General features: G+C 49.3%; 2 protein-coding genes across 4 annotated transcripts; one reads left to right on the forward strand and one right to left on the reverse strand.

Moving 5' to 3' along the window:
- The first annotated feature begins 1641 nt into the window (after positions 1–1641).
- L3MBTL2 (L3MBTL histone methyl-lysine binding protein 2) lies at positions 1642–21641 on the forward strand. Of its 3 annotated transcripts, XM_005527652.3 has the most exons (17): positions 1642–1699; positions 3120–3387; positions 3590–3723; positions 4442–4565; positions 5528–5607; positions 6925–7042; positions 7366–7500; positions 8174–8262; positions 9763–9994; positions 10700–10779; positions 11378–11482; positions 12618–12765; positions 13596–13678; positions 15358–15592; positions 16348–16413; positions 17343–17465; positions 18327–21641. In XM_005527652.3, exons 1-17 carry the CDS (start codon positions 1649–1651, stop codon positions 18434–18436), a joined length of 2181 nt encoding a protein of 726 aa, XP_005527709.2. In that variant the 5' UTR covers positions 1642–1648; the 3' UTR covers positions 18437–21641. The 3 variants fall into 3 exon arrangements, with proteins under 3 accessions (XP_005527709.2, XP_014112050.1, XP_014112051.1); XM_014256575.2 differs by lacking the exon at positions 16348–16413; XM_014256576.2 differs by lacking the exons at positions 16348–16413; positions 17343–17465.
- Positions 21642–22078: 437 nt separating this feature from the next.
- On the reverse strand, positions 22079–25448 carry CHADL (chondroadherin like). The gene is made up of 4 exons (XM_005527653.2): positions 25296–25448; positions 23542–25203; positions 22712–22878; positions 22079–22373 (listed from the first exon to the last, which is right to left on the reverse strand). Exons 1-4 carry the CDS (start codon positions 25446–25448, stop codon positions 22148–22150), a joined length of 2208 nt encoding a protein of 735 aa, XP_005527710.2. The 3' UTR covers positions 22079–22147.
- Positions 25449–26376: the final 928 nt, after the last annotated feature.

Here is a 26376-nt window from a genome sequence, read left to right on the forward strand (position 1 = left end):
ACTATTATGATTATTGTTACATAATGGAGTTTTTATTATTGAAAAGAATATAAGTATTCCTCAATCAAATTGAACTTGATTGACATTAAAACTAATTTATTTAAATACTATTATTTATTGAAAAGGCTTATTTAGAACTACAATGAAAATTGAACAGCTGTGGTGTGGGCACTGCCTTTAAGCTTGTTCTGTGTCAACACAGAACTCGTTTCTACTTAAGCTTTCAAGAAGCCTTGAGCCAGCCTGTGTGTGATCTAAGGGAGCAGTGCTGCTTGTTCCACTCTGGGAAGGGAACAGGGGATGCACACCAGTTATAGCTCACATTGTGCTCCATGAAAGATCATTGCAGTAGAAAGACTTAATGAGCCTTTAATTTTGTATTGTGTCTTTTCTGGAAACAGCTTTGCTGTCTGCCATGCTGTGAAATGTCTAGCATTTATAAGGGAATAACGGTCATTATGATTTATTTCATTATTAACTATATTATTTTAAAGGAATTTTCTATTTTTAACATTGCTGGAGGATTGTTTGGAAAACTTGAATGTGGAGGATCCCTGATGCTATGGAAATTTGCTGATCAAGTTGCAGACTGGTTTTGCCAGCTCCCTGCCACTGTCCCTCTGTAAATTAGGCTGTGACCACTACCCTGGATTCTCAGTGTGTTTCACATGGATAGTGACACTCCTTTGTGTTTAGATCAACAGGCTGTAGCCTCACGTTAGAGCCTTTGGATTGAGTGGAAGAGCAATCCATGTGTAAGGTAAACCTTCGGAATGAACCTTTTCTATGCTGCTTTACTCCCACCTGCAGTTAAGTCTGCACAGTTGTGCTTCACACGTTATTTGTTCAGCCACTCACTACAAAGCCTGTACAGACTGGGAATAGACTAGGAATGCATAGTACAGCCTTTTTTTTTTTTTTTTTTTTTTTTTACCTCCTACAGCGTCAACACAGTGACAGTGGTTAACAAAATAAATGGGGAGGGTGGAAAATAGAACTGCCTCCAGGGACTTACCTTTACATAAGCTTCTTGACAGGCTGACAGAGCTGGGGTTGTTCAGCCTGGAAAAGAAAAGGCTTTGGAGAGACCTCACTGCAGCCTTCCAGTACCTGGAGGGGGATTATGAAAAGGAGTAAGATGGACTTTTTATACGGGCATGTAGTGACAGGACAAGGGGCAGTGAGAGAGGGCAGGCTGAGATTAGAAACAGGAAGAAACTCTTTGCTCTGAGGGTGGTGAGGCACTGGCACAGATTGCCCAGAGAAACTGTGGATGTCCCATCCCTGGGAATGTTCAATGTCAGGTTGGACAGGGCCCCGAACAACCTGCTCTAGTGAAAGGTGACTGCGCCCTCCGCAGGGGTTTCGAACTGGATGATCTTTAAAGTATCGTCCAATCCAAGACATTCTGGGACCGAGTGGGCTAATCCCGAGCTACAAGTAAGAACGCAGCCGGGGAGGCGCCAGCGGGGCCCGGCCTGTTCCTGGGCGGGACCGCCGCGAGGCGCCATGGCCGCGGGAAAAGAACTACAGCTCCCGTCGTGCCCCGCAAGCAGCGCGGCGGGAACAAGCTCCCCGCTGATTTGCTGTGCTTTCAGCTGCTCTCGCCAATCAGACGCACAGCTCGCGGGGGACGCTCTCCACGCGCATGAGGCGGGCTGGCGGCGTCCCGGGAGCAATGGAGCGGGACCGGGGAGAGGTGAGCGGGACCGGGGACGGGACGGGACAGGACGGGACAGGACGGGACGGGGGGTCCGCTGGTGCCCAGGATGGGCTGCTCCTGGAGGCGGCGGTGGGTCCGTCTGATCCCGGCGGGATGGGCCGGAATGCGTCCCCCTCAGCTTCCTGAGGAGTCTCCAGATGATGCTGCCCTTGCCTGGCAAGGTAACATGTCCGCAAGTTTCACTCACCTGTTGTGGAAGAGTAGTGGTGCAATGGTGCTCACGTCCTACGAGCTGGTGTAAGGTGCACCCACACAGGGATTAAAAGGCGATGAAAATATTTCTTTTTTAGAGGAGTTCAGGCCTTTCATACGTAAGGAATGCTGTCTGAGGGCCTGGATCCGCAGGAGAGCAACTTGTTGTTCAGCGAGCAACTTGGGAACCTTGGGTCTGTTTTGTGTGAAAGCCAGGGAGGGTAAAGCAGGGAGACAGCAGTGAGTGAAGTCTGATCTTTTTATCCACGTGTCTATAGTGAGGAGCTAGGGATCAGAGGGAATTTAGCACTGGAAGGTGATGGGCTTGCTGCTGATCTTTTGTTGTTGCCCACTTGGAGGAACAATTGTATCCTCCTGCCTCATGTAGCTGTTTGAATCTGCCTTTCTGTTCCATCACTTCCTGTCCTGATGTTGACTTCTTGCTGCTCCTTCATGAGTTGCTAACACATTTTCCCAGCTTCATTTGGGCTTATTTGGAGCCTGGCTCAAGATTCTTCTAGTCTGAGACACACTGTTTTTCTTTGCTCTTTCTTCAGTCTGGGCCTCACAGCTCTTCTTCTGTAACAGCAAGGACAAAGAGCTAGTGAAGATGTTTAGCTGTGGAGGCATCTGGTTTTAGGCAAAAACCTATAGCAAATGTTCTGCCATCCTGCTGGTGCAGTTTCTAAACCGAGGTCAGCTGTGGACTGTGAAGTTTCCAGAGGACATGAACTGTCTCCAGGACTGAGTTGGACCTGCTGACTTCCAGGCTGTGCTGGTCTTGTGAGCTGTGGTGGCGGGAATATGCAGCTTGTGCTCTGTTCTGGAAGTCTCATGGTGTCTGCACTTCTGTGCTGTGCAACTGTGTTGGGAGGAAAATTGCCTGGAAGGACACAGTCTCATCTGTCCGTCATCAGCGTGACAGTGCTGTGCCCTGTATTTCTGCATGTTCCTCAAGCTGTTTTTTATCCAGCTACAGCCCTGTGGTATTTCCTCTTGGGAAGCAGCCTGCGGAATGCCAGTAACGGGACCTGTTTGGGGGAAGGCGTTCAGAGTCCTGCCTTTGGGGTTGTTATGTGGACTCTTTGCTCACTCTGAGGCCACTCCCTGGCCCAAGAAGGGCCAGGCCCTAGCAGCAAAGGCAGGTTTATTGTGCAGTGGAGTATAAAGTCTCTATTTTAAAGCAAACTGGCTCTCTTTGTAGTTGGTGTCTGCCTTCTGCCACAAAACTTCGTCTTTGGAGCGGGTGGAGGAGGAAGGCGATGACGATGAGGATGATGATGAATTGGACATCTTTGGGGGTTATGACAGCCTCACATGCTACAACAGCAGCATGGGCAGTGACAGCAGCTCCTGTCTGGAGGAGTCTAGCGATGATGAGGTGGCAGACCGGGAAGCTGGAGAACTTTCGACCTCTCCAATGCACCAGCCATCCACAGGCCGGCTCACAGAAGACAGTGGCTCCGAGCCAGGTACTGCCTGTGCACCCTGAAACATGTTTGGGGGCAGTGAAGGGTGTGTGGCTGCACCTGGGGATGCTTTGGGAGCAGCTTTGGATTCAGACTGCATTTTCTAGGCTATGTGGGGGATCTGCTCTGTATAATGACTGTTAGCTGGTCTCAGTTCTGTCCTTGTAGTGCATTGACTCTGCTCACACTTTTGACCTTCTTCCAGCTGTGTGCGAAATGTGTGGGATTGTGGGCACCAGGGAGGCTTTCTTCTCCAAGACCAAGCGTTTCTGCAGTGTCTCCTGCTCCAGAAGCTACTCCTCAAATTCCAAAAAGGCCAGCATCCTGGCCAGACTGCAAGTGAGTTAAAACCTTTCCATCTGGCTCTCAGGCTCCATTGTGCTTGCAGGCTGTTGTCATGCTGGGGGACTTCAACCACCTCTATACATGCAAAAAGTAGCATGGCAAGCTGTAGGTAATCCAGGAGACTCCTGGAATGCATGGGGGATCATTTCTTAAGCCTGGGAATAGACAGCTGTGGCAGAGGGAAGGCAACAGTAGATGTGATGGTCACCAAGGTAAATAAACTAATTGGGGATGTCAGGACTGGAATGGCTCCAGCTGCAGTGGTCATGCATTGGTGGAATTTGCAATCTTGAGGAATATAGGGCAGCTAAGGAGTAAAGTCACACTCCTGAACTGAAGGCAGCCTTCCATCTCTTCAGGGAGATTCTATAATTCTGTGAGCTTTCCTGCAGATGGAGCAGGATGTGCCTGCATGTAGGGGTAGGTGATTGCTTTCTAGTTAAATATAAGACTAACGTTCCCAGTGGCTTCCAGCCTGACATCCCCAGAGAAGGCGTGACAGCTTAAAAGCGGTTCTGCCTAAAAGCTGAAACAGGACACACTATTTCTTGTTTCTATGAGCATTAATAAATAATAATAAATATAATAAATATAATAAATAATAAATAATAAATAACCTGAAAATTGTCCCAAGGAAGGGATACATACCCTGTTGCAAGGGGTGACTTAGTCTCCTGTGCCATTAATGTTTCTAATGTTCCTTCTTTTGTAGGGGAAACCACCAACAAAGAAAGCTAAAGTTCTGCACAAGGCATCCTGGTCAGCCAAGATTGGGGCCTTCCTCCATTCGCAGGGCACAGGACAGCTGGCAGATGGGACACTGACCGGTCAGGATGGTGAGTGTAGGTGAGATGTGAGGAGGTGCAGCTGCTGGAGTCACAGAAATGGGGACACCTTGAGGGCTGAGAGCTCTGCAGTCCTCCTCCTTCTCCTTTCTGGTACACTGCCTTGTATGATGTGTGTGGATCGCTCTGACATAGGCTGGCAGAACACAGGGCACATGTTTTTTTTCCTCTTCCTGCCCATCCACTTATTGTAGCCTTATCCTCACTCCTCATACAACTTGACCTGGAGCATAAGCTCTGTGGTCCCAGTCCCACGAGGTGCTGGCTTCTGCTGGCAGAGGTGACTTAAAGGTGTCCTGCTTCTCCCAGCCATCCACTGCCCCACTGTTCATGGGGAGTTACATTTGCGCCAAGTCACTCACTGATAAACTTGATCATTAAACAGTGACTGCAGCTGAACTAGCAGCAATTTACTGTGTTAGGGAAAAGGGGAGTGCTGGGGCATGGCAGCAGCAGGGACTGATACCTGAGCAGACTGCTGCTGGAGCAGAGCTGTAGCCTTCACAGGAGTGACTGTGGGATTAATCTCTCAAATTAGTATTTCTGATTTTCCCAGCACCCTCTGGGAAAGCAAGTACTGCTGATATGACCCTGCAGTGTCGCTGCTGAGAGGCAAAGATGTGAAGTGGTTTAACCCTGAAAGGTTGCACTCTCCCTGGAGTGCTTTAGGCCTGGGCTGGACTTGACCCCTTTTATTGCCCTTTCTGCTCCCCCTTTCCAAAAGCAAGTGACAGAAAATACTGATTAATAATATATTTTGCCTCTTGTGGAGGTTAGTGACCATGCACTCACACAGGGTCTAGTTTCCCACCAGAAAAAATGCAGTGGAATGTGTAATCCCTGTGTGCTGTGTCCTAGTGCTTGGGGGCTGCAGGCTGTAGTCCAGAGGTAATTGATCTCTGTGCCTGTTCTGTGATCTCATCTGATTTTTCTGTTCTGATGTCTGCTTGTAGCACTCGTCCTGGGCTTTGACTGGGGAAAGTACCTGCAGGAGCACGGCTACAAGGCAGCTCCTGTCAGTTGCTTCAAACACGTGAGTCCTACTTTGCTGTGCATGGCAGGGTGCATGGGACGTGTCACATGCATGGGGCCCCCCTGTGCTCCTGTGGCAGGTGGTGAGCAGGGGCCCAGCAGGGGGTTATTGAGATCCAGGTGATGCAAGGAAAGGACTTGGGGTTTCTTGCAGCTGAGAATGGGAGTCTCATAAAGGGTCCAGGAGCTGGAGGGAAGGAAACAGAAGGGGACTTGATAGAAACACTGTTGGTAGTGATGCCTAAGATTTTTAGCTTTTTATGTTTTTCATGTATTTGTAGCTTTGTAGATTGCTAAAGTATGGCTGTAGCTTCTAGTATTTTTCTTCCCTACATTTAGAAACAATAAGCTAACCTTAGAAACATATTCAGATGTGTTTCAATACACATATTGTAGTCTTATTCCAAGAAGAGAACCAGCTACTAGGATGTTCTATTTTCCAACCAGAATCTGAACCAGACATAACAAAACTGGGGCAAAAGAAACCTCTGGACTGCTTCCAGTGGGTCCGAATCCCAGGAATTACTACCTTACCAACTAACATTTTAACTGGATGGTATATGATAAATGTACTAATTGACTAACCTTATAAAAAATGTAGAATTACTATACCACATGTGATTTTTGCCATATTGTGTACCTGAAAGCTTTCAAGTAAAGGTTTGCTTTTATATTCAATCTAATATTGTTGGGAAGATCTATTTTCCAGGCATCAGTAGCGCTGGCTCAGTGCTGACTGGGAACAAAATTAGTTCTGACTGAGGATGATAGTGGGAGGCTAATTTTGCAGTTTGTATGGCTGAGTACAAGCACAGTTTTGCAGTTTGTATGGCCTAGGGTGATGTGCAGAGAGAGGAATTCTGTTTATGTGAGCCTGGCAGTAGCTGCCCCTCCAGCATTTCCAATGTTTTTAAGACTTGATATATTCCTTTTGAGGCCTAATAATACTGACAGCATTTCATTTTTCTTGAGGATAAGTCAGGCAGACATGGCATTTTTATTGATCATTTGGTATTTTTATGCCATAGAGGAATGGCAGCAGCTACTTTGGAATAATAGGACATCTGGCAGTGAAACAGTAAAGTATTGCTATATGGTATTCTGCCTTTTGGGATCCTCAGTGAATATCCCAGTGAGATGTTTGGGACAGTTCAACTGTATTTTAAGATGTTGGCAGATCTAGGAGGGCTAAGGCGTGCAAGCTTGTGTCTAAGGTGAAAGTGTAGCTGCCTAAGACATGTCTCTGAAAGTTAGAAGGGCCTGAACCCTGCTGTGAATTCCACATCCCTCTCCCAACATGGCTGTCTCAATCTTTCAGGTGCCACTCTTCGATCAGTGGGATGATGTGGTGAAAGGTATGAAAGTGGAAGTGCTGAACAGCGATGCTGTGCTCCCCAGCCGCGTGTACTGGATTGCATCCGTCATCCAGATTGTAGGTAAATCTCCAAAGTAATCTTTGACAGCTGGGCACAGCTAAGCTCTGAGGGAAGCTTTAAAGAGCTGAGTGTAGATGGTCAAACAAAACAGCAGCTCTTTGGAGAGCTGTTGAGAGATTTTGGAACAGGAAATACCATGGTGTGGGAGTGAAGGGAAACCAGCACATGGTTCCTCTTCTGGTTGCTGGGCAATTTGCAAGAAAAGTTGCCAGAGAAGTTCTGGTAACCTGTGCAGAGCTCTGAAGGCCATGTGGTGGGTACTAAGCCTGTGGTGCCAAATTCTTGGCCTCTGATGCCTTTGGCTGTCTGCTCTGTCCTGGCAGGATACAGGGCCCTTCTGCGATATGAAGGCTTTGAGAATGATGCTGGTCATGACTTCTGGTGCAATTTGGGCACAGTGGATATCCACCCCATTGGCTGGTGTGCCATCAACAGCAAAATCCTGGTACCACCACAAAGTGAGTGTGGGGCAAGAGGGGTCAGCATATGCCTGGGCATGGAAAAGCTTTGGTTTCTGCCTAACATGTGGGGACAGGTGCTCCCACTGCATGTAGGACTACAGTTCCATCTGTGCTTTGAGTTAAAAGCAGCAGTTTGAGTTTGGGAAGCTGGAGACCGCTTTGATTGCTCCCTCTGCATCCCCCTGTCATTGACCTGGGGATGCTGCATTCAGAGCTGATGTCAGACTTGTGGGGGCTAATGCAGGTGGCTTTTCTTCCTTCTAGCCCACATGGAGGCTGGACTTGAACTTTGGGGGAACTTTTTGGTCCTATATCCTGGGCAGCATCTCTGGTAAGTGCAGTGGCTCCAGTCCCTGCACAGCTAGCTGTTCAGAGAAGGATGCCAGTTTAGTGGAATTCTGGCAAGCTGAGATTTGCTTGGTATGGCTCATGGCTTTTGCTCTATTACCACTTCCTCATCTAGATCAGTGTAGTTGAATGTCTGCTTGGCCCAGTTCATTCTGTAATGGTGATCCCTTCAGCCAGATGTGGGGGAAAGCTGGCAAAACAGAGTACAGAATCTGAGTGTGAAGAAGGCATTTTTGTACTAATGGACTGGTAGAGAGATGAAAGGTGTGATGCTGTAATTATTTTGGTCATAAATATGGACTTTTTCCCTGCCCATATGTAGCTATCCATGCCAAGTACACTGACTGGAGAAGTTACCTCATGAAAAAACTGGTGGGAGCTAGGACCATCCCAGTGGATTTCCACATGAAGGTAAATGTGGGAGGCTGCCATTTCACATGGGGGAAATGAAGCTGAAGTCAAGACATGCTCAACGTGTCTCTTCTGGTTCTGGTCTGTGTGACTTTTGTGTGCCTTGAAACCTGGGCAGGGGCAGTGAGTGCTACCACATGCTCCTAAGAGAACTGTCATGATACTGTGTGTAATGGATGTCACAACCTCCATGCCCTCTCAGCACAACAGTCTCTGCTTTGCATCACAGCAGGCTTTAAAAGCTGTTGTCACATGGTCTGCTGGGAAATACTGGGGATGATGTTTGGCATTTTGCTGAAGGGAGAGGCCAGTGAAGCTCCAACCTGGCCTTTTCCTACCCTGCTTCAGTGCCAGGGAATAGCTCTGAGAGTCAAAAAACTTTGCCTTCAATGTTGGTAGCAAAGCAGCCTGCAGGGAGTGAGAAGGGCACAGGCTTCCTTTAAGTGCCATGGCCTTAGCATCTTTATAGCTCTCATGATTATTTTTGTGTAGCCTGCACTGAGCTTAGGTCTTGTTAGAGGGAAGAGGGTATTCTGTGGCTAGGAGCTTTGGAAATGGCAAATAAGGAAGACAGTCCCAGAGACAGCAGGCAGGAAAGCAGGTGATAGGCTTTTTTGTGTGCAAGGTAAGTGGTGACCCTGAGCTGGAGAGCTGGATGTAGCTAGTGATTCCCATGTTACTTCTCAGAAAGTTAAGAGTTAAGTTTGTATCTGCTTGTTCCTGGGCCCCAGCTTGTAGCTGGAAGGGAAGTGGTGAAGGGAAACAGACATTGCTTTGGTCTTACTCCCCTCAGCATCTCTGCTCCCACTTAATAAACAGGAGGTGGAACTATCTTGGGATCATAGTTCTAAAATGCCAGGGCTTCTATAAACACCATTGGGCATTTGTGGATGAGTAGGGCAAGGATGTATGAGCAAACCAAAGGTCTCAAAAAAAGTCAGAAAGCAGCCAATGACTCCACATACCTGTGCCTTTGGGTCAGTCTGCAGAGTAACTGGCTTTAGATGTGGAGTTGGCAGGTAGATCATCGTGTAGTTCAAACTCTGATCAGAATAAAAATGTGAAAAAAAGAACCCAACCTCTTTTGAAGTCAATCCTGTTGCCCTTTGGGAAGCTACAACTCTAACTAATTGCAGTCTTGAAATCCTTGTGATCTCTTTCATGACTGAAAAAGGCACACATAATGCCTTACTCAGTTCCTTGTGAACAGAAGTTCTCATTGGGAGCATTCACACAAGGTGGTGGCTGGGCATGGCTGCTGGCGGGGGGCAACTCTTAGGAGGCCACATGACATGACAAAAGGGAGACCCAGGCTGTGTGTGCTCAACTACACTGTCACCTAGGGCTGCCAGCTGTCTGTACTCCCAATGAACCCTCTCCTATGCATCCCTTCCTAGTCAGCTTTGGGCAGTGCCAGGATGCATGTCTGTGGGGGAGGTTGTTCTCTGAAGCGTTTGGAGAGCTGTGGTTGATCTCACCTTCTCTGTGGGTTGTTGCCAGATGGCAGAGAGCATGAAGTACCCATTCCGTCAGGGCATGCGGGTCGAGGTGGTGGATAAGAACCATGTGTCCCAGACACGTATGGCAGTGGTGGACACAGTGATTGGGGGCAGACTGAGACTCCTCTATGAGGATGGTGATAGTGATGATGACTTCTGGTGCCACATGTGGAGTCCCCTCATCCATCCTGTGGGCTGGTCACGGAGAGTGGGCCATGACATAAAGAAAACAGGTAAGGATCGGGCCACTGCAGTCGTCTTCTGATTTGCTGATAACTGCCTGCACCCTGCTTTGACACCAGTCTTGACATGCTGGGAGTGAGGCAATTGCCTCAAGACCTAACAGTTGAAGTCTGCTTAGTTTTGTGTCTCCTGTTTATTTATCTGGATAAAAGCCCTGTGATCACAGGTCAGAACAGGGGACTGTAGGGTTTCTTACCTGAAACAGGCAGTCTGTTCTGTTAGTGTGGGAATACAGACTTTGCACCATGACAGATGTTTATAGTCTTTTTGAGGAAATTCATGCAGGCTTCTGTAACACTGGATGCCATCAGGTTGTATTTTTCTGGACTTTACCAAGAGGAATTGCTGATTAGCTTACTCTGGCAAAGTAAAAGACAAAGTAAAAAGCACTGCTTGAGCTCTGCTGATTCTTTTGGTTGTGTCTCCATTCCTTGCTGCCTCTCCCTGGTGATAACATATGTGTGTAGAGGTTTTATCAGTAGAGCTCAGGAAGCTGAGCTATCTGCTTTTGAGCAAGCCCTTCATCACAGCCTATTTTATGAGAGGTGTAGAGGGACCTGTTCTTTTTATTAAATGGTCTCATATTGAGGCAGTTTATAACAGTTAAGCTCTCACAGGAAAATTAATAACCAGTCTATTTTCTAACTGCAGTTGCTGCAGGTTTTTTACTTCTCTGTTTCTTCATTTCCTCACAGAAGAAAAACGTAATGACATGGCAAACCATCCCACCTTCCGGAAGATTTACTGTGATGCTGTCCCCTATCTGTTTAAGAAGGTAGGACAAGTCTGCCTTTCTGTGGGGGTCACAAAGAGGGAAGCAGTGATAGCACTTCCTTGCTTGGGCATACATGTTGCCCAAACATACATGTGGGTTGTTGAGGGTTGGCTTTCTTATAGCTAAGGGCAGTAAGGTCTTTGGGGTGTCAAGGCTGTTGTTAAGCAGGACCAGGTCAAAGGAGAAAGCTAAAAGAATGAAAGGACAGTGATAGATTGAGGGACTCAATTGAAGGGCAAGCAAGGGAGCTTTGAGATGGAGAAGGAAAAGGATTGCATGGGAGAGACCAGTTCTGACAAGGAACTGGATCATGCTGGTAAGGACTGAGATGAGAAGGAGGCTTGCTTTGTTGTGGAGCAGCAGTTGGGCTTGGCTCTTTGACTGACCAGAGTCATGGTGAGGGGTTGCTGACACAAAAAAGTGTTGGTTTGGCTGCCTCTTTGTCTGTAAGAAAATATTATTAAAATATTTTTGCTTTCCCCTCCCAAGTTGAGCCAAGTGAAGAAGTTCTAATCCTATTTGCATTTGCTGTGCTTGGTGTCAGGATGGGACTGTCCCATACCCCTGGCAGCACACGGTACACCAGAGTCTCCCTTAGGTACGAGCGGTCTATTCTGAAGGCGGATGGTTTGAAAGAGGCATGAAACTGGAAGCCATTGACCCCCTGAATCTGGGCAACATCTGTGTGGCCACTGTTTGCAAGGTAAGTTCAGTGGGCGTAAGGGGATTGGCAGAGTTTGCTTGAGATAATGCAGCTTCTCCTCAGGTCTTTTCGAATTAATAAGACCAGGTAGGATTTTGCATGGGAGAGCAGAGAGGACTGTCAAGAGAGGTAGACAGCTGTTGTGTGGAGGGAACTGGGGGGTTACCTCAAAGGTCTAACAAGCTGCTGTCCGTGTGTACTGAAATGGACAGCATGAAGATGAGCATGCTTGGTCTGCAAGCTAGTGCAGTGTGTGTGACTGGCAACCACCCTCTTTCTACCCTTGAGCATGCAGTAGGGAAGATTCGTTCTCCAGTTCTGAGTGCACAGAGAGACCCCTGTGGAAAGAAGGGAAGAGTTGTGGGGTGACCTCCATGTGGGGAATGGCATGAGGAAGCTGAGGATGGATGTGTCTCCTTCAGTTTCTTGATGAGGTGGTTGTAAGCTCTACTCTTGTGCTAGTGTAAAGAAGTAAATTCCTTGCCCATGTTTCCTCAGCGAGGTGTGTTGAACGTTGAAAGTGTATCATCCATCTGGGCTTTTCCTGCTTCCTCAAAAAGCTGTTTGCCCACAGAGAACCCAAGCTGAGGACTTTGAGACCTGGAGTTTGGCAGTGGGATGCTAGGAGAGCTGTTTATGTTTAAAATGTTCCCTTCAGCCACTGATTGGAAATGGAAGCGTTTAGGACAGGCATGCCTACTGCCTTTGGTAGGCACTGATTGCCAGTGAGTGACAGGATAACACAAGTCTTGTTGCTATACAAGGTACCAATTCCAAGGATGGTGCTCCTTCCCTTCTATCCAGTAATAAATTCATGATCTTGCTGATGGAGAGGGTTTTTGGGCTGCCAGTAAAGTGTTTCTGGGGGAGAACAGAGCTTCTGACCATTTAAGGCTTTCACACAGTCCTTTCACAAGGCTCTTAGTGTTGTTCCCAGTCCTGCAGAAAGTGCTGCTTTGGGGATTATCTTGTGTTGACTAACATATTAGGAGAAGCTTGGGGCATATAACATTGCATTTTACTGTCTAGTGGCAATTGTGATTGATATTTGGGGACTCTTGAGAGAATCTTTTGCGAGGAGGAGAGGCTTTAGAGCAAGTAGAGCTCTACACTCATACCTTCACTCCCATCTCAGGTTCTCTTGGATGGGTATCTCATGATCAGTATTGATGGAGCAACATCTGATGATGGCTCTGACTGGTTCTGCTATCATGCCTCCTCACATGCCATCTTCCCTGCCAACTTCTGTAAGAGGAACAACATTGAGCTGACCCCTCCAAAAGGTGAGATTTGGACTCTGCCCTGTGGTACAAACCTGCATGCAGAATCTGATGGGTGGTGCATTTCTGAGAAGGGTCAGGTTCAGATAAATCAAAACAAGATCCCAATCTCTTTGTTTTTCAGGGAGACAGGGCTCAGAGAGCCAGGCTGTTTGAGCTCTGCCCATATACCAAGTTTTAGTTAGCTCCTGGCAGATCAGTGGGAGAGGTGTATGATCCTCAAACTGAACGGAATAAAAGCTTTTAAAGGACAAGGAGGGTGGGAAGGGATAAGTAGAGCCATTGCTGCATGAGTCAGTACTTAAGTGTCCAGAGCTCTGTTCTTTTCTCTGTGAATAGATCTGACATGAGTATTTCTTCAGACTCCTAAGAAGACGATCACCCTAGGGGTGTTTTTGCTTCCTCATCTAGCCATACCCAAAACGGCCTGCTCTGAATTTCTGTGTTGCAGCATTTTTGTTCAGTGCTGTTTCATCCTCCTTTGGTATTCCTGTTGCTGGAAAAAGGAAAGATTTGGTTTAGTGGTGTGTTTTGAACATACTACGTCCTACTTGGTGCTGGTCCTTGCCTTTCTCTGTGGTCTGGGTCTATGGCTGACACAGATGTTCAGAGCTGCAACTTGCACTTTGCTGTATTTGCCTGCTGGAGAGGGGTGCTGGACTCCCATGGAATCCTTGCACTAGGTTCATGTCCCAGATCAGGCTGTATGTGCTGGTTCATTGACCTGCTCTGCAACCAGTTGCTGTGCCTCCTTACTGCCTATTCTGTCTTTTGTCCCAGCTGGTCAACCCAGTGATTGCCTTTTCACCTCTTGTTGTTTCTTCCTTCTGCAGGGCATGATGCAAAGACATTCAGCTGGGAACGTTACCTGGAAGAGACAAAATCAAGACCTGCTCCATCACGGCTCTTCAACACAGTGAGTGCTGCCAGGAAGAAATGATGTGTAGGGATGCTTGCAGCAAGCAAGGAGGAGTGCAAGAACTCTGGCTGTCACAAGATCACTGAGATGGAAGTGACGTCCAACACCTCTGCTATAGCAGGGTCACCTGTAGTAGGTTGCTCAGTACTGTGTCCAGATGGATGGAGACTCCACAACTATGTGGACAACCTGTGCCAGTTCTCATTGGCACTTATGGTAGAACGTGTCTCCTGATGTTCACAGGGAAACTCCTGTGTTTCAGTTTGTGCCTGTAAACTCTGGTCCAGGCACTGGGCACCACTGAGAGGAATCTGGCTCCATCTTTGCACCCTCATTTTAGACATTTATATACATAAATAATGTACCCCTGAGCCTTTTCTTCTCCAGGATGAAGTCACAACTTTCTCATACAAAAGATGCTCCAGTTCCCTCATCATCTTCCTGGCCCTTTGCTTGACTCTCTCCAATATATCCACATCTCTCTTGTACCAGGGAACAATTCAGGTGTGGCCTCATCAGTGCCAAGCAGAGGGGTTGATCAAGAGCAGTGCCATTAATCTGCTGAGAACAGGTTACCATTAGCCTTCTTTGTTCCAAGGGCACATCCCTGGCCCATGTTCAACTTCATGTCCACTGGGATTCCCAGGCCCTTTTCTGCCACACTGCTTTCCAGTTAGTCTGTCCCCAGCTTGTGCTGGTGCCTTGGGTTCTTCCTCCGCACGTATGGGATCCTACAATTTCTCCAGCTTGTCAAGGTGCCTCTGGAGGGCAGCACAACCATCTAGTATATTCTGTCTCTTTTACCAGTTTTCTACCACAACCAAGCTTGCTTGGTTTGACATGACACTGACATAACATGTCATCCAGATAATTAATGAAGATGTTGAATAGCATTGAATCCAGTGTTGACCCCTGGGGTAAACTGCTAATTACTAGCCTCCAACTAGATTTTGTGCCACTAATAACCATCCTCTGGGCTCAGTCACTCAGCCAGTTTTCAGTCTCTCTTGCTGTCTCTGCACCCAGCCTGTATAGTTCAATCATCTTTAAGAGGTTCTTACGGCAGACAGTGTCAAAAGCCTTCCTGAAGTCAGGATAGACAACATGCAGTACACACAATATATGTAGTCTCTGCTGGGCTGCAATTTGCTGATGGTCAGCACTTTAAGGAGAGCTTAAAGGCCTAGGAGTATGTGCTCTCCAAGTTAGGACATCGGTGTCCTGCCTTTGTGGGTCCCTCTGAGTATCACCTGAGATTCTGTAGTGTTTCTGTGAGCTCCAGGCTCCTGGTGGGCTCTGCATTGCTCATTGCCTGTGGATGTGTGGCTGGCATATTGGGTGGAGGGTGGGAGTTGCTTTACATCAGCAAAACTGCTGCAGTGCCTGGGCCTATGCTGATCTTTCTGATTTCCTAGGGGTATGTCATGTAATTGTTTGACTGTATGCTCCTGAACTGCTGCTGCCCCCACATCAGGATCTTGCTTCTAAAGGCTGGGCTGAGATTGACTGAGGACACAGTTGGATCTGTTTTTGGATCTATGGGCTTGTTGTCTTGTCTGCTTGCTTTAGGTGGGAGGCCAGCCTGTGTGAGAGTGGTGTTGGCCAGATACGGGTTTGGACTGAGTGCAGTGGCCTTAGCTTTTCTTTTTCCATGTTTCCATTTTTTATGCACCCAGGACTGTCCAAACCATGGCTTCAAGGCAGGCATGAAGGTGGAGGCAGTGGACCTGATGGAACCCCGGCTCATCTGTGTGGCCACAGTGAAGCGTGTAGTCCAGCGTCTCCTTAGCATCCATTTTGATGGCTGGGACAATGAGTATGACCAGTGGGTGGACTGCGAGTCTCCAGACATCTATCCTGTTGGGTGGTGTGAGCTGACAGGCTACCAGCTTCAACCACCAGTGGTTCCAGGTGAGTGAAGATTTTACTGTGGTTTCAAATGCTAGAGATAAAGATTTCCTTCCTCCTGCTCTGTGAGTGGCTCCTTTGATTTTTGGGCCTTGGAGGGAGAAGCAAATGGCTTCCTTGATTTGCAGTGGCTACCGTAAATCTTCCTCTGTTGCCATGTTCTAGGAGTTGGCAGAGGGAGGAGCCTGATGGGGAGAAAACAGCCTGAGTTTTGAGGTTGGCTCTGTTCCCCCACACCAACACAGAATTAATTACTCCTGAGGAAGCTGGGTAGAGTTCCAGGTGGTCCTATCCCTGCACAGCTCCCTTTTATTAAGCATATCTATAACCTTAGCCAGATAGCAGCAGGAGCTCGCCCCATGCTCCCTTTTCTTATCCACTCTCCGACTCTGTCTGTAAAAGGTAAGAGCATCCTCTCAAGAGTTCGTTCCTTCCCTTGTCACAGGGAGGCCACTGCCTCACCTTTGCAGATGTTTTCCTTCTTGTCCCAAACTACAAATCTTGTTTCTTAACTGCCCCTACCAAGTCTGTACTGGGCCTCTCTCCCCTGTGCTGCCCCAGCCTGTCAGCCTGGGCCCTCACCTGGAAGCACAGACAGCAACTGCACTAGAGCCTTGCTTTCTCCTCAGCTGGTTGTCTTGGGAAGAGGGCTTTGGCTTGGGGGGACGGGTATATCTGTTTCTCGCTTATGTCACTTCATCCCAGTTACCTACTGGTTATGGGACTTGGCTTTCGTTTCCCTCTCGTCTCCATGACAGAGCCCACAACTCCAGCGAAGGCCAAGGAGGTGCCCAGGAAGAAGAAGAAACCCTATGGAAAGAAGAGTGAGTGATGTTTGATTAGTGCCCTCCCGCTCGCTCGCAGGCTGGGCCCAGTTAGAGGAACCCTGTCCATGTCCCATCAGAGCAGGAGAGAGAGGCCTTGTCTTGCTGTGGATGCCCTCAGCTGGCTGTGGGTTTGCCAATACAGCTTCATCCTTCTTACCTGTCCTGTTAGCTAAAGAGCAGTGAGCTGTGTGTGGGAAGGATCTGTTTTGCAGTCTGTTTTCTGTTGGCTGAGGTATATATGGCACTTGCTTCCAGGTGTGAGGTTGTGCTGCTTTCCCTACTGTGTCTGTGTTGGAGGGAGATGTTTGCTGCAGCTGGAGGGTAACTGGAGAGCAACTCTGCTTTGTGCTGAGGGAAAGAAGGCCTTAAGATGGCTGAAGACGCCAATATAAACCATTTTATTGTTTCATCTTGTCATTGTTGTTGTCATTGTTGCAGTAGCTGTGGCAAATCATGTAGACAGACAAGAAATTCCTTTCTAGGGGGTGGAGGGGAAAGGACTTCTAAAGAATATAAAGATTTTCAGCATAAATAAAAAGGTCAGTTAAAAACCAGAACATTATGGTTACAATGCCTGTGCCTTGCAGCAAATATACTCATTGCCTAGGACTAGACCCAGACAGGTAAGCAGAGCTGACTCCACACTGATTCCAAGAGGACCTGCTCCTTGGAAGTTAATCACATGCTGAGGTGCCTTGCCTTGAATGAAGGAGATCATGAAGGAGCATATTTTGAGATGATGACTATAGATTTTTTTCTCCAGTAGGCTATTTCTGTTGTATAACCAGTTGGCAGCTAATGACCATGTAGCTTTCTGTTCAGTTGTGCTGGTCTCTGGCCTGTGGTTTCTCAGAGGAACAGGGTTGCTGATTTTCCAGAGGAAAAGAGACACTCTTTTGCTCATACTTTGTTATCCCTTTGTTAAGGAAAAAAGTTACCTGCCAAAGCCCGCAATGTCAAGCAGACTGTCAAGAAGCCTTCTGCCACGAATTCAAAAAGAGAAGCAAAAGCTGCCAGCCAGGCTTTGCCAGAACCAGCACCTGATGAGAGTAAGGGAATGAGTTACTCTACCCTGCAGCCACATCCACCTCTCCCAGTACACCCTCTTGGCCACTAAGTCATGGGTGCCCTCAGGCAGGAAAAGGCAGCAGCATGTCAAATGTCCTTCCCTACTCCTCCAGACCTCCAGAGACACTCCAGAGAGTAGAAGAAAGCATTTGCTTGCTTTTGCTGGAAAGGTTTGCCTCCCAAGAGAGTTCGGTGGAACCAGGACTGCTCAATATCTCAATGCTGCTAGTGCCTGCTGAGGGCCTGGCTGCTCTGCTGAGCAGTCTGGATATGTGAGGTCGGGGAGGAGAGACAAAGTGTCAGATGTTGCTGACATGATGAGGATGTGTCAGAGGTTGCTGTCACATCCCAATCCCCATAAGGGCTGTTTCAGCACGTGAACACAGCCTCTCGTGCTGTGGTGACCAGAAGACCAGCTGGCTTACCTGCCAACCCTAGTGGGTAGGGGGAAGGAGGGTGGGTGAGGTGCCTTGTGCACATGGGTATTAGAGAGTCATGAAGGTCCCTCTTGTTCATTTAAGTTCCCCTGTGTGAACCCAGACAGATTGAAAATGGACCACACCAGCTTTTCACCCCTTAGGAACTGTTCTTGGGAGCTAGCAGCTGAATGCTGCCAGGGTTTAGTCCCATCCTGATTGCTGCTGTGACTGTGATAGATTTGCAGTGGCATAACAGGGCTGCCTGTAGTGAGGGACCCTCAGGAAGTGGGCTCACCCCAGGGCCTGGGGCATTTTGAGGACCTGTATGGACAGAGCTGGTTTGGAGATGCTGCAGGTAATACAATTCAACATGGGTTGATTGTATTTATTTACTTTTTCCTCTGTCTGTCTGTCTCTTGGTAGTCATTGCTGTGCGGGTGAAAGAAGAAACCATTGATCCTTCAGATGCAGAATTTGGAGAGACAGAGCTTCCTGTTCCCATCAACAGCATAAAGCAGGAGGACACAGACTGATCTGGAGCATTCCCCAGCCACCCACAGCGGTTTTACCTTGTGGCTCTTTAGGGAAGGTCCTGGCAAAGGGAAATGGGACCAAAAGGGCCTTCCTTTTGTAAAGCAGACCACCCTGCAGCATCACAGCTCTGCTTTCCTGGTGTGCAAGAAAATTTCCCCTAGATTTGTAATATTAAGCTCTGGGAAACAGCAGAAAGACTGCAGGCTTGCTGAGGAGCATGACCAGGGTGGCTGCTGTGGTTGTGCATGCCTGATTTTGAAGGCACCTTTTGGAGCAGGAGCTCAAAACAGGGAAAGAGGCTGCCAGGGCACAAAAGGCCAATTTGGGTTCTTGGCTGTGGCTGGAGATGACGAGCTGCTGTCCAGTGCAGGACGTATCAGGAAAGGAGCTGCCCCCATAGGACTTCGGTGCTGTGCTCTCTGGTCTAAGCACTGCGAACCCCAAGAAAATCAGGACAGGAAGAGTGGAAAGAGGTGAAGAAACAAAAAGAGATGATGGTGCCTGCTGAAGAAGTGAGACCTTTTTCATAGAATCATAGAATGGTTTGGGTTGGAAAAGGACCTTAAGAATCTCAAGATCCTCATCTAGTTCCAATACCCCTGCTGTGGGCAGGGACACCTTCCACTAAACCAGGTTGCCCAGAAACCCATCCAGCCTGGCCTTGAACACTTCCAGGGATGAGGTATCCACAACTTCCCTGGGCATCCTGTTCCAGTGCATCATCACCCTCACAGTAAAGAGTTTTTTCCTAATACATAATCTAAAACTACTGTCTTTCAGTTCAAACCCATTCCTCCTTGTCCTGTCACTACTTGCTCTTGTAAATGGTCTTGTCCCTTCTTGCCTGTATGTTCTCTTCAGGTAGCAGGAGACTGCAGTTAGGTTACCTTGAAGCCTTCTCTTTTCCAGACTGAACAATCCCAATTCTGTCATCATTTCCTCATAGGAGAGGTGCTTCATCCTTTTAATCATTTTGGTGGCCTCCTCTGGACTTGCTCCAACAGGTCTATATCCTTTTTGTGCAGAGGACCCCAGAGCTGGATGCAGAACTTCAGGTAGGGTCTCACCAGGGCAGAGGGGGAGAATCCCTTCCCTCACCCTGCTGGCCATGTTGCTTTTGACACTTACACTCATCTCTTGATGCTTGATTGGCTTTCTGGGCTGTGAGTACACATTGTTGGGTCATGTCCAGCCTCTCATGCACCTGTATCCTCAAGTCCTTGGCAGGACTGCTCTTGATCCCTTCATCCCCCAGCTTGTGTTGATACCAGGGATTGCCCCAACTCAGGTGCAGCACCTTGCACTTGGTCTTGTTAAGCCTCATGAAATTCCCATGTGTCCACTTTTGAGTCTGTTCAGATCCCTGTGTATGGCATCCCATCCTTCAGGTGAGTCAAGAGCAGCACTCAGCTTGGTGTTATCTGCAAACTTGCTGAGGGTGCACTTGATCCCTTCATCTGTGTCATTAATGAGGACATTAAATAACACAATTGGTCCCAGTACAGACCCATTAGGGACACCACTGGTCACTGATGCCCATTGGGACTCTGAGCTGTTGATCTCTATCCTCTGAAGTTGACAATCCAACCAATTCCTAATCCACCAAACAGTCCACCCATGGAATCCATCACTCCAGTTTGAAGGGAGTAGTTGTGGGGGACTCTGTCAAAAGCTTTACAGAAGTCCCCCTGGCTCAAGGAGCTGACCTCCATGCATTGCAGGAGTCTCCTGGACTGCCTGCAGCTTGCCTTGGTACTTTCCCAATAGATGTCAAGGTGGCTGAAGTCCCCCAACAGGACTGGAGTGTGTGAGCACGGTGCCTCCTGTAGCTGGGGCAAGAAGGCTTTGTCAATTGGCTCCACTTGGTCTGGCAGCTGTAGGAGACGCCAGCTGCAAGGTTCCTTTTGTTGCCTCAGTGTCTGATTTTTACCCACAGTCTTTCAACCTGCTCATGGCTGTTCTTCAGAGACAGCTCTTCACACTCAGTACACCTCTAGATGTAGAGAGCAACCCCTCCACCTCTCCCTCCTTTCTGTCTCTTCTGAATAGCTCATGGCCATTGATAGTCACACTCCAGTCACACAATTTGTCCCACCAAGTTTCAGTAATGGCAGCAAGGTCATAACTTCAGCCTGGTGGCTTCCAGCCCCTCCTTTGGTTTGTTGCCCATGCTGCGTGCTTTGGTGTAAAGGCACCTTGGCCAGGCTGCTGGCTGCATCACCTGCCTAGTGGAACACCCCTTAATTCCTTTGAGATATTTCCCTGCTGGTATCCTTGTTGGCTTCTGTTACCTCTGGATTCCCTGGCTCACTTCTGTAAGACTCCAAGTGTGCTCCCCTGTGTCTGCTACCTCTAAAAGTCACTTGCAGAGAGACTTGCTAGCACCCTGTCCCTCTAACCTTTTCATACCATCCCACAGCTTGCCAGGGAAGAACCTGAAATTATCCCCCTCACGTCTGGTTTAATCAAGCAATTGGATTACCCACAAAGGTGTTTAGGAGGATTCACCACAACCATAAACACCTTCAGTGGTGGCTCTTTGGCGCTCACCTTAAGGGACAGTCAAGGAACACCTTTCACTGCACTGATTGATATGATCTACACCCCAGAGGAAGCCATGGGACTTTGGATTTCACCTGCACGGAGTTCCTTAGTTTAAAGCCCATCTCACCAAATTAGGCAGCTGCTGCCAAAAATTCTCTTACCCCTAATAGACAGGTGGATCCCATCCTTCTAACATGTTACAATCATTAAAGCACACCCACAGTAATTTTACAATCACTAAAGCACACACCATTGTCTCAAAAGCCAAAACCTTCTCCGTGGCACCAGCCTCAAACCCAGATGTTCATCCACACTGTGTCTGTTTCTGCCTTTTCTTGCTTTTAAACCCAGAACTGCAGAGGACTTGGAGCATGGTTTGAGTTTTTAATTTTTTGAACAGTTGTACTGTAAATTTGATCTACAGTCGTACCCTGAAGCCCTGTGACCAACTTCAGGAAGAGGCCTAAGGCTTGCATATTGCTTTCCAGGCCACCAATACCCAGAGTTGGTCAAAACATACCTTTATCTGTAAATTTATCTTTTAAAGCCTTTTCAATTTAAGCAAACTGCTGGGGCCTGGGGTCCCAACCTATGCAGTCATGGGGAATAGGTTGAGCACATTGCTTATCATGGGATTACTTATGGATCACTGATCAAATTCTGCAGGAAATAAAAAGGCTTCCATGTGCATGTTTTAATTCTGAGGAACTGCTGGGAATCAAGGCAACATTTTCACTAATAATTTTTAAGCTTTCTAGCATAAGATTTGTGCCAGTGCAGGACCTTACTGGACGGTGCTGGTTGCAGTCCCACTCAGGGTTCTGCTATGATTTTGCAAGCTGGGAAAGTGCTCTCAAAAACAAAACCAACCTTGTGGATATCAACTTTTCCACGAGGCTGGAAAGAAGCCTTGGAAAGAGGCAGCAAGTATTTGGCTTCATTGTTTGCATCACCAAAGTATGCTGCAGACTCTATGGAATGTGCCTCTGTGTCCTACAAAACCAAACCCTGCATCTTTGACAAATCAGCATTGTTTTGGTTGGCACAGGCTCTCCTTTGCTCCTTGGGCTATACTCATGTCCCCATGGTGGGGACAAGTCTAGAAAAACTGCTCTAGCCAGACTGTAGATATGGCCCAGCACATGTCCTACACACCTTAAGAAACCCTACGCTCTGCTCTTACTGAAGCCTCTGGCTGGAGGTTTTCCCGACCTCTTTTTCTTGCTGGGCTTGCTTGCAGCCTTAGTCTTGTTAGGATTGTTTTCCCCAGCCTCGCCTTGTCCCCAGCCAGGACAAGTTTGGAAAGTGGTGGAAAGCTTCACCTTCAGTCCCTGGGCTTCTGCAGGGGACCCACAGGTGGCCCCTATGCGAAGGTTGAGTTTGTTGATCCACCTGGAAATGTGGCAGAAGATCAGGGAAAAGAATGAGGCAGGGCAAAAGGAAGGACAAAAGTCTGTGCCCATAAGTGAATAATCACTTCTAAGTAAGGCCAGGTCACCTGGGTGACCTCTGAATATCTGAAAATTTGCCCGCCCCAGCTTGTGGCTGCTTTCCCCACAGCCAGAAAGCCCAGGCAACTTCCATCCTTGCACATAGATGTGTGCTACATCTCACCACCACGGGAAAAGACCAAAAACAGCCAGTGTGCTGTGAGCTTGTGCCTTCAGCATGGGAGGTCCAGCTGTCCCCCAGGCAGATCCCTGGGGCTGTTCCCAGCTCGTGACACTCACCTATGCAGCGGAAGGAGCTGGCAGTCACAGTGGAAAGGCACATTCTGCAGGTTGAGGATCTCCAGCCCCGTGAAGTTGCTCATGTCAGGTATGTTACTCATTTTATTGCTCTCCAGGTAGAGGCTTCTGATCTTGGGACCAAGACCAGTGAAGGCATGGGGGGAAATCTGCAATGGAAGAAGGGAAAGTCAGGGGCATGCTGATCAAGGCAGGAGAGCAGATCTCTGCCCCTGCACTTCTGATCAACTTGGGGGACCTGACAACTTGTCCTGAATCTGGCAACCCCATGAAAAAGCTGCTTTAAAGAAGGGGTACTGTTAATTAATTCAAGCAGTTTCAATCATGTTTTGGAACTCATTAGACCCCTGTTCAGTCTTCTTAGAAAGAAGGTCATATGCAGGAGGTCTCAGAGTGATACGTGGGTGCTGTTAAGATACACAATTTTTATGAGGGTGCTGCTAACACCACTTCCTTGAGAGGATGGAAATACTTGGGTTAATAGCAGTGAAGAGTCCTGCAGGACAGCCTGTAATAAGAGAAAGAGAAATCTGGCCAGAGCTGGGGGAAGTAGGTGATTTAGGGAATGGTCTGGACCCCAGTGAAATTGGGTGTTTAAGGACTGGAGGGAGTAAGCTTCTTCCAGGGGAGCCAGTATTAAGGTTGAAGCAAGGCAATGCTATAGCTGAGCCTGAAGAGATCTGGCTTCCCAGCCAGGCTATGGAACATCTGAAGGCTTGGGAATTCAGGGATGTCTGTTTGGATTCCCCTATAGGAGCCTGTAATATGCCCTGTAATGCCACTGCCCCTTGGGAGTCCCGTAGTGCACTCACCCACTCCAGGCCCATGTTGTCCAGGTAGAGGTGTTGCAGGCTGGAGGCCACCGGCAGGAAAACACCATCCCCCATGTGCTTGATGGGGTTTCGGGACAGCTTCAACTCACTCAGGGCAGGCAGGCCCCGCAGGGCTGCTGTGGGCACCTCCGACAGGTGGTTTCCCTCCAGCTGCAGCTTTTCCAGCATCTTGGTGGGAGCCAAGGCAGCAGGGGCAATGTGCCTGATGGCATTCCCAGCTAGGTAGAGCCAGCGGAGCCCCCTGGCTCCAGCCAGGTCACCCTCTGCCAGTTCCCCGATGGTGTTGTGCTGCAGATGGAGGGAGATGAGGTTGGGCAGAAGCCGGAAGGTGCCTGCAGGCACACGGGTGAAGGCGTTGTGGTCCAGGTTGAGGTAGGCCAGCTGTGGGGCCCCCTCAAAGGCAGCAGCTGCCAGGGTGGAGAGGTGGTTGTTGGTGAGGTACAGGTAGACCAGGCTCTCCAGCCCCCGGAGTGCCCCGGGGTGCAACGCCCTGATGCTGCACCTCTGCAGGTGGAGCGACACCAGCTCCTTCAGGCCAAGGAAGGCATCTGGTGGCACTGTCCTGAAGGGGTTTCGGCGCAGGTCGAGAAGGCGGGTGTCCTCAGGGAAGTCCCGAGGGATCTCCCGCAGGTCCCTGTTCTCACAGGACCCATGATGGAAATCGGGAGAGCAGACACACCCCCGGGGGCACTGCCTGCTGCCGCCTGCCCTTGGCTGCTCTGGCGGTGCAGTGGGGCTAGGGGGTGGCTGGAAGCGACTGCATCTCATCTCAGGGGACTTCAGGGAGTTGAGGGACCGGCCACGGAGGGCAGGGGGTGCAGCACAGGCACCCTCGGCCTGCACCCGTGCCTTTGCCAGCCACCTGTGGAAGGGGCGCAGGAGGCAGGAGCAGAGCAGAGGGTTCCCATCGAGGCTGACCCTTACCAGCCCCCCTGCCCCAGCCAGGGGTGGCAGCCCCTGCAGCTGGTTTTCCCGGAGGTCCAGCATACGGAGCTGGGGACTGCGGGCAAAGGCATCCTGTGCCACGTCCTGGAGGGAGGCGTGATCCAGGAAGAGGTGCCTCAGTGAGGCCATCGCCAGAGCTTCTTCGGCCACATAGGTGATGGGGTTGTGGCCCAGGTCTAGCCAGGTAGCCCCATCCAGCCTGGCCAGGGCCTCGCCAGGCAGTGTCTGCAGCTCATTGTGGTCCAGGCTCAGCCTGCGCAGGGCAGGCAGAGCAGCAAAGGCCTCACTGCCCAGCACATGGAGGGCATTGTGCGACAGCCGGAGCCATCTAAGAACCTGTAGACCCTGGAAGACCATGTCTGGGAGGTAGACCAAAGCATTTGCCCTCAGGTCGAGGACAGTGAGGGACCCCAGATGGCCAAAAGCACCAGGCTGTATCTCTTCAATGCGATTCCCCTCCAGAATGAGCTGCTGGAGGGAGGAGAGCCCATCCAGGGACTCCTGGTAGAGGAGGGCTATGCCATTGGAGGCCAGGTTGAGGTAGACAAGCCTCCCCAGACCCCGGAAAGCCCCTTCTTCCAGCCTCTCCACCTTACAATGCTGGAGGTCTAAGTGTGTCAGGTAGGGGGTGGCAAGGAAGGCTCTCGCTGGGATGACAGTGAAACTGTTGCCACGAAGATCTAGTTTTTTTGTGAGCTGTCAGTCACACAAATAAAACACTGAGTTACCCCAGGGCTCCCATACCTATCTTCTCTCCCCATCCCTCGACCTTTATTCCCCTTGCTCACCTCTGGGATGGTGTCAGGGATGGCCTTCAGGCTCCCATTGAGACACAGGACGTGGGCACGGAGGTTGTCGCAGACACAGGGTGTAGGGCAGCGGGCAGCAGCTGTTGTCCCCAGGGCTGCTGCGAGCAGGAGGAGCCCCCAGGATGGCCCCATGTCGGAGGGCTCCTGTGGCTGGGGAGAGACAGTAAGTCTGGGAGGGAGGCCAGACTCCATGCATCCCCAAATAGCATCTCCTGCTTGGCAGCCCATGTGCCAAGAGGGCTGCTGCTGTGACCTAGTGGGGCAGGTCTCACTTTCTCTTGCTCTCACACTATGATTTCACAAGTTATAAATGAGGAAGAGTGGAAGAAAGAGAGGAGGAATACTTGGAATGAAAAGTGAAGGTCACAGCTAGCAGGTCACTCACAGGGAGCTGGCTTGAAACAGGCACTCACCCCACCCCTGCATTTTCTTCAGAAAGCACTAACTTACGATTGCCTTGGTCTGTGGAAGCTATCAATATCTCTCCTACAATTGTTTTTGTAAGGCAAGCAGGTGTAGCCATCCAGGGAATGTGATCACACAGGCTTCTGAGCTGCTACCCTTCTTTAAATGGCAAAGGTCCCATGTCTCCACCATCCTGGTCATCTGCCTTCCAGCTCTCTACCCTGCAAGCTCCCTGCTTCCCCCCTAAGCTATTCATAGCAGTGTTTGGAATAGAACTCCACTGTTTAGTTGCAGGAAGGACAGGTTGGTTTTGGCTGGGCAGGAGTGAGCCCCTGGGGCGAAGGTACCAGAGAGAGGCCAAGGCTGGGGCAAACACAGGGGAGGCAGCAGGCTGCAGATATGACCAATACATCCTGCTAAGCTCCAAGACAGCACCGGTGGGGTATGCAAGGCTCAAACTTGTAGAACCACTCTAGTGCACAGCCCCATGCCCAATGTAGCTCATCATCCCCTGTGGTCCCATGCCCCAACACTGCCCTCCTGCTGTTGCCCCATCTAGTCCTGCTGCAGGCCCCCCACACACACTGGGGCAGCCCTCTCCTGCACACCCGCTGCCCAGTGACACCAATGTAATGTCCCTAAACTCAGTCCCCAT

This window comes from Pseudopodoces humilis, chromosome 5 (genome assembly GCF_049639895.1).
Source record: "Pseudopodoces humilis isolate 2021_Gansu_Grassland_sample_001 chromosome 5, ASM4963989v1, whole genome shotgun sequence".
Classification (NCBI taxonomy): Eukaryota; Metazoa; Chordata; class Aves; order Passeriformes; family Paridae; genus Pseudopodoces; species Pseudopodoces humilis.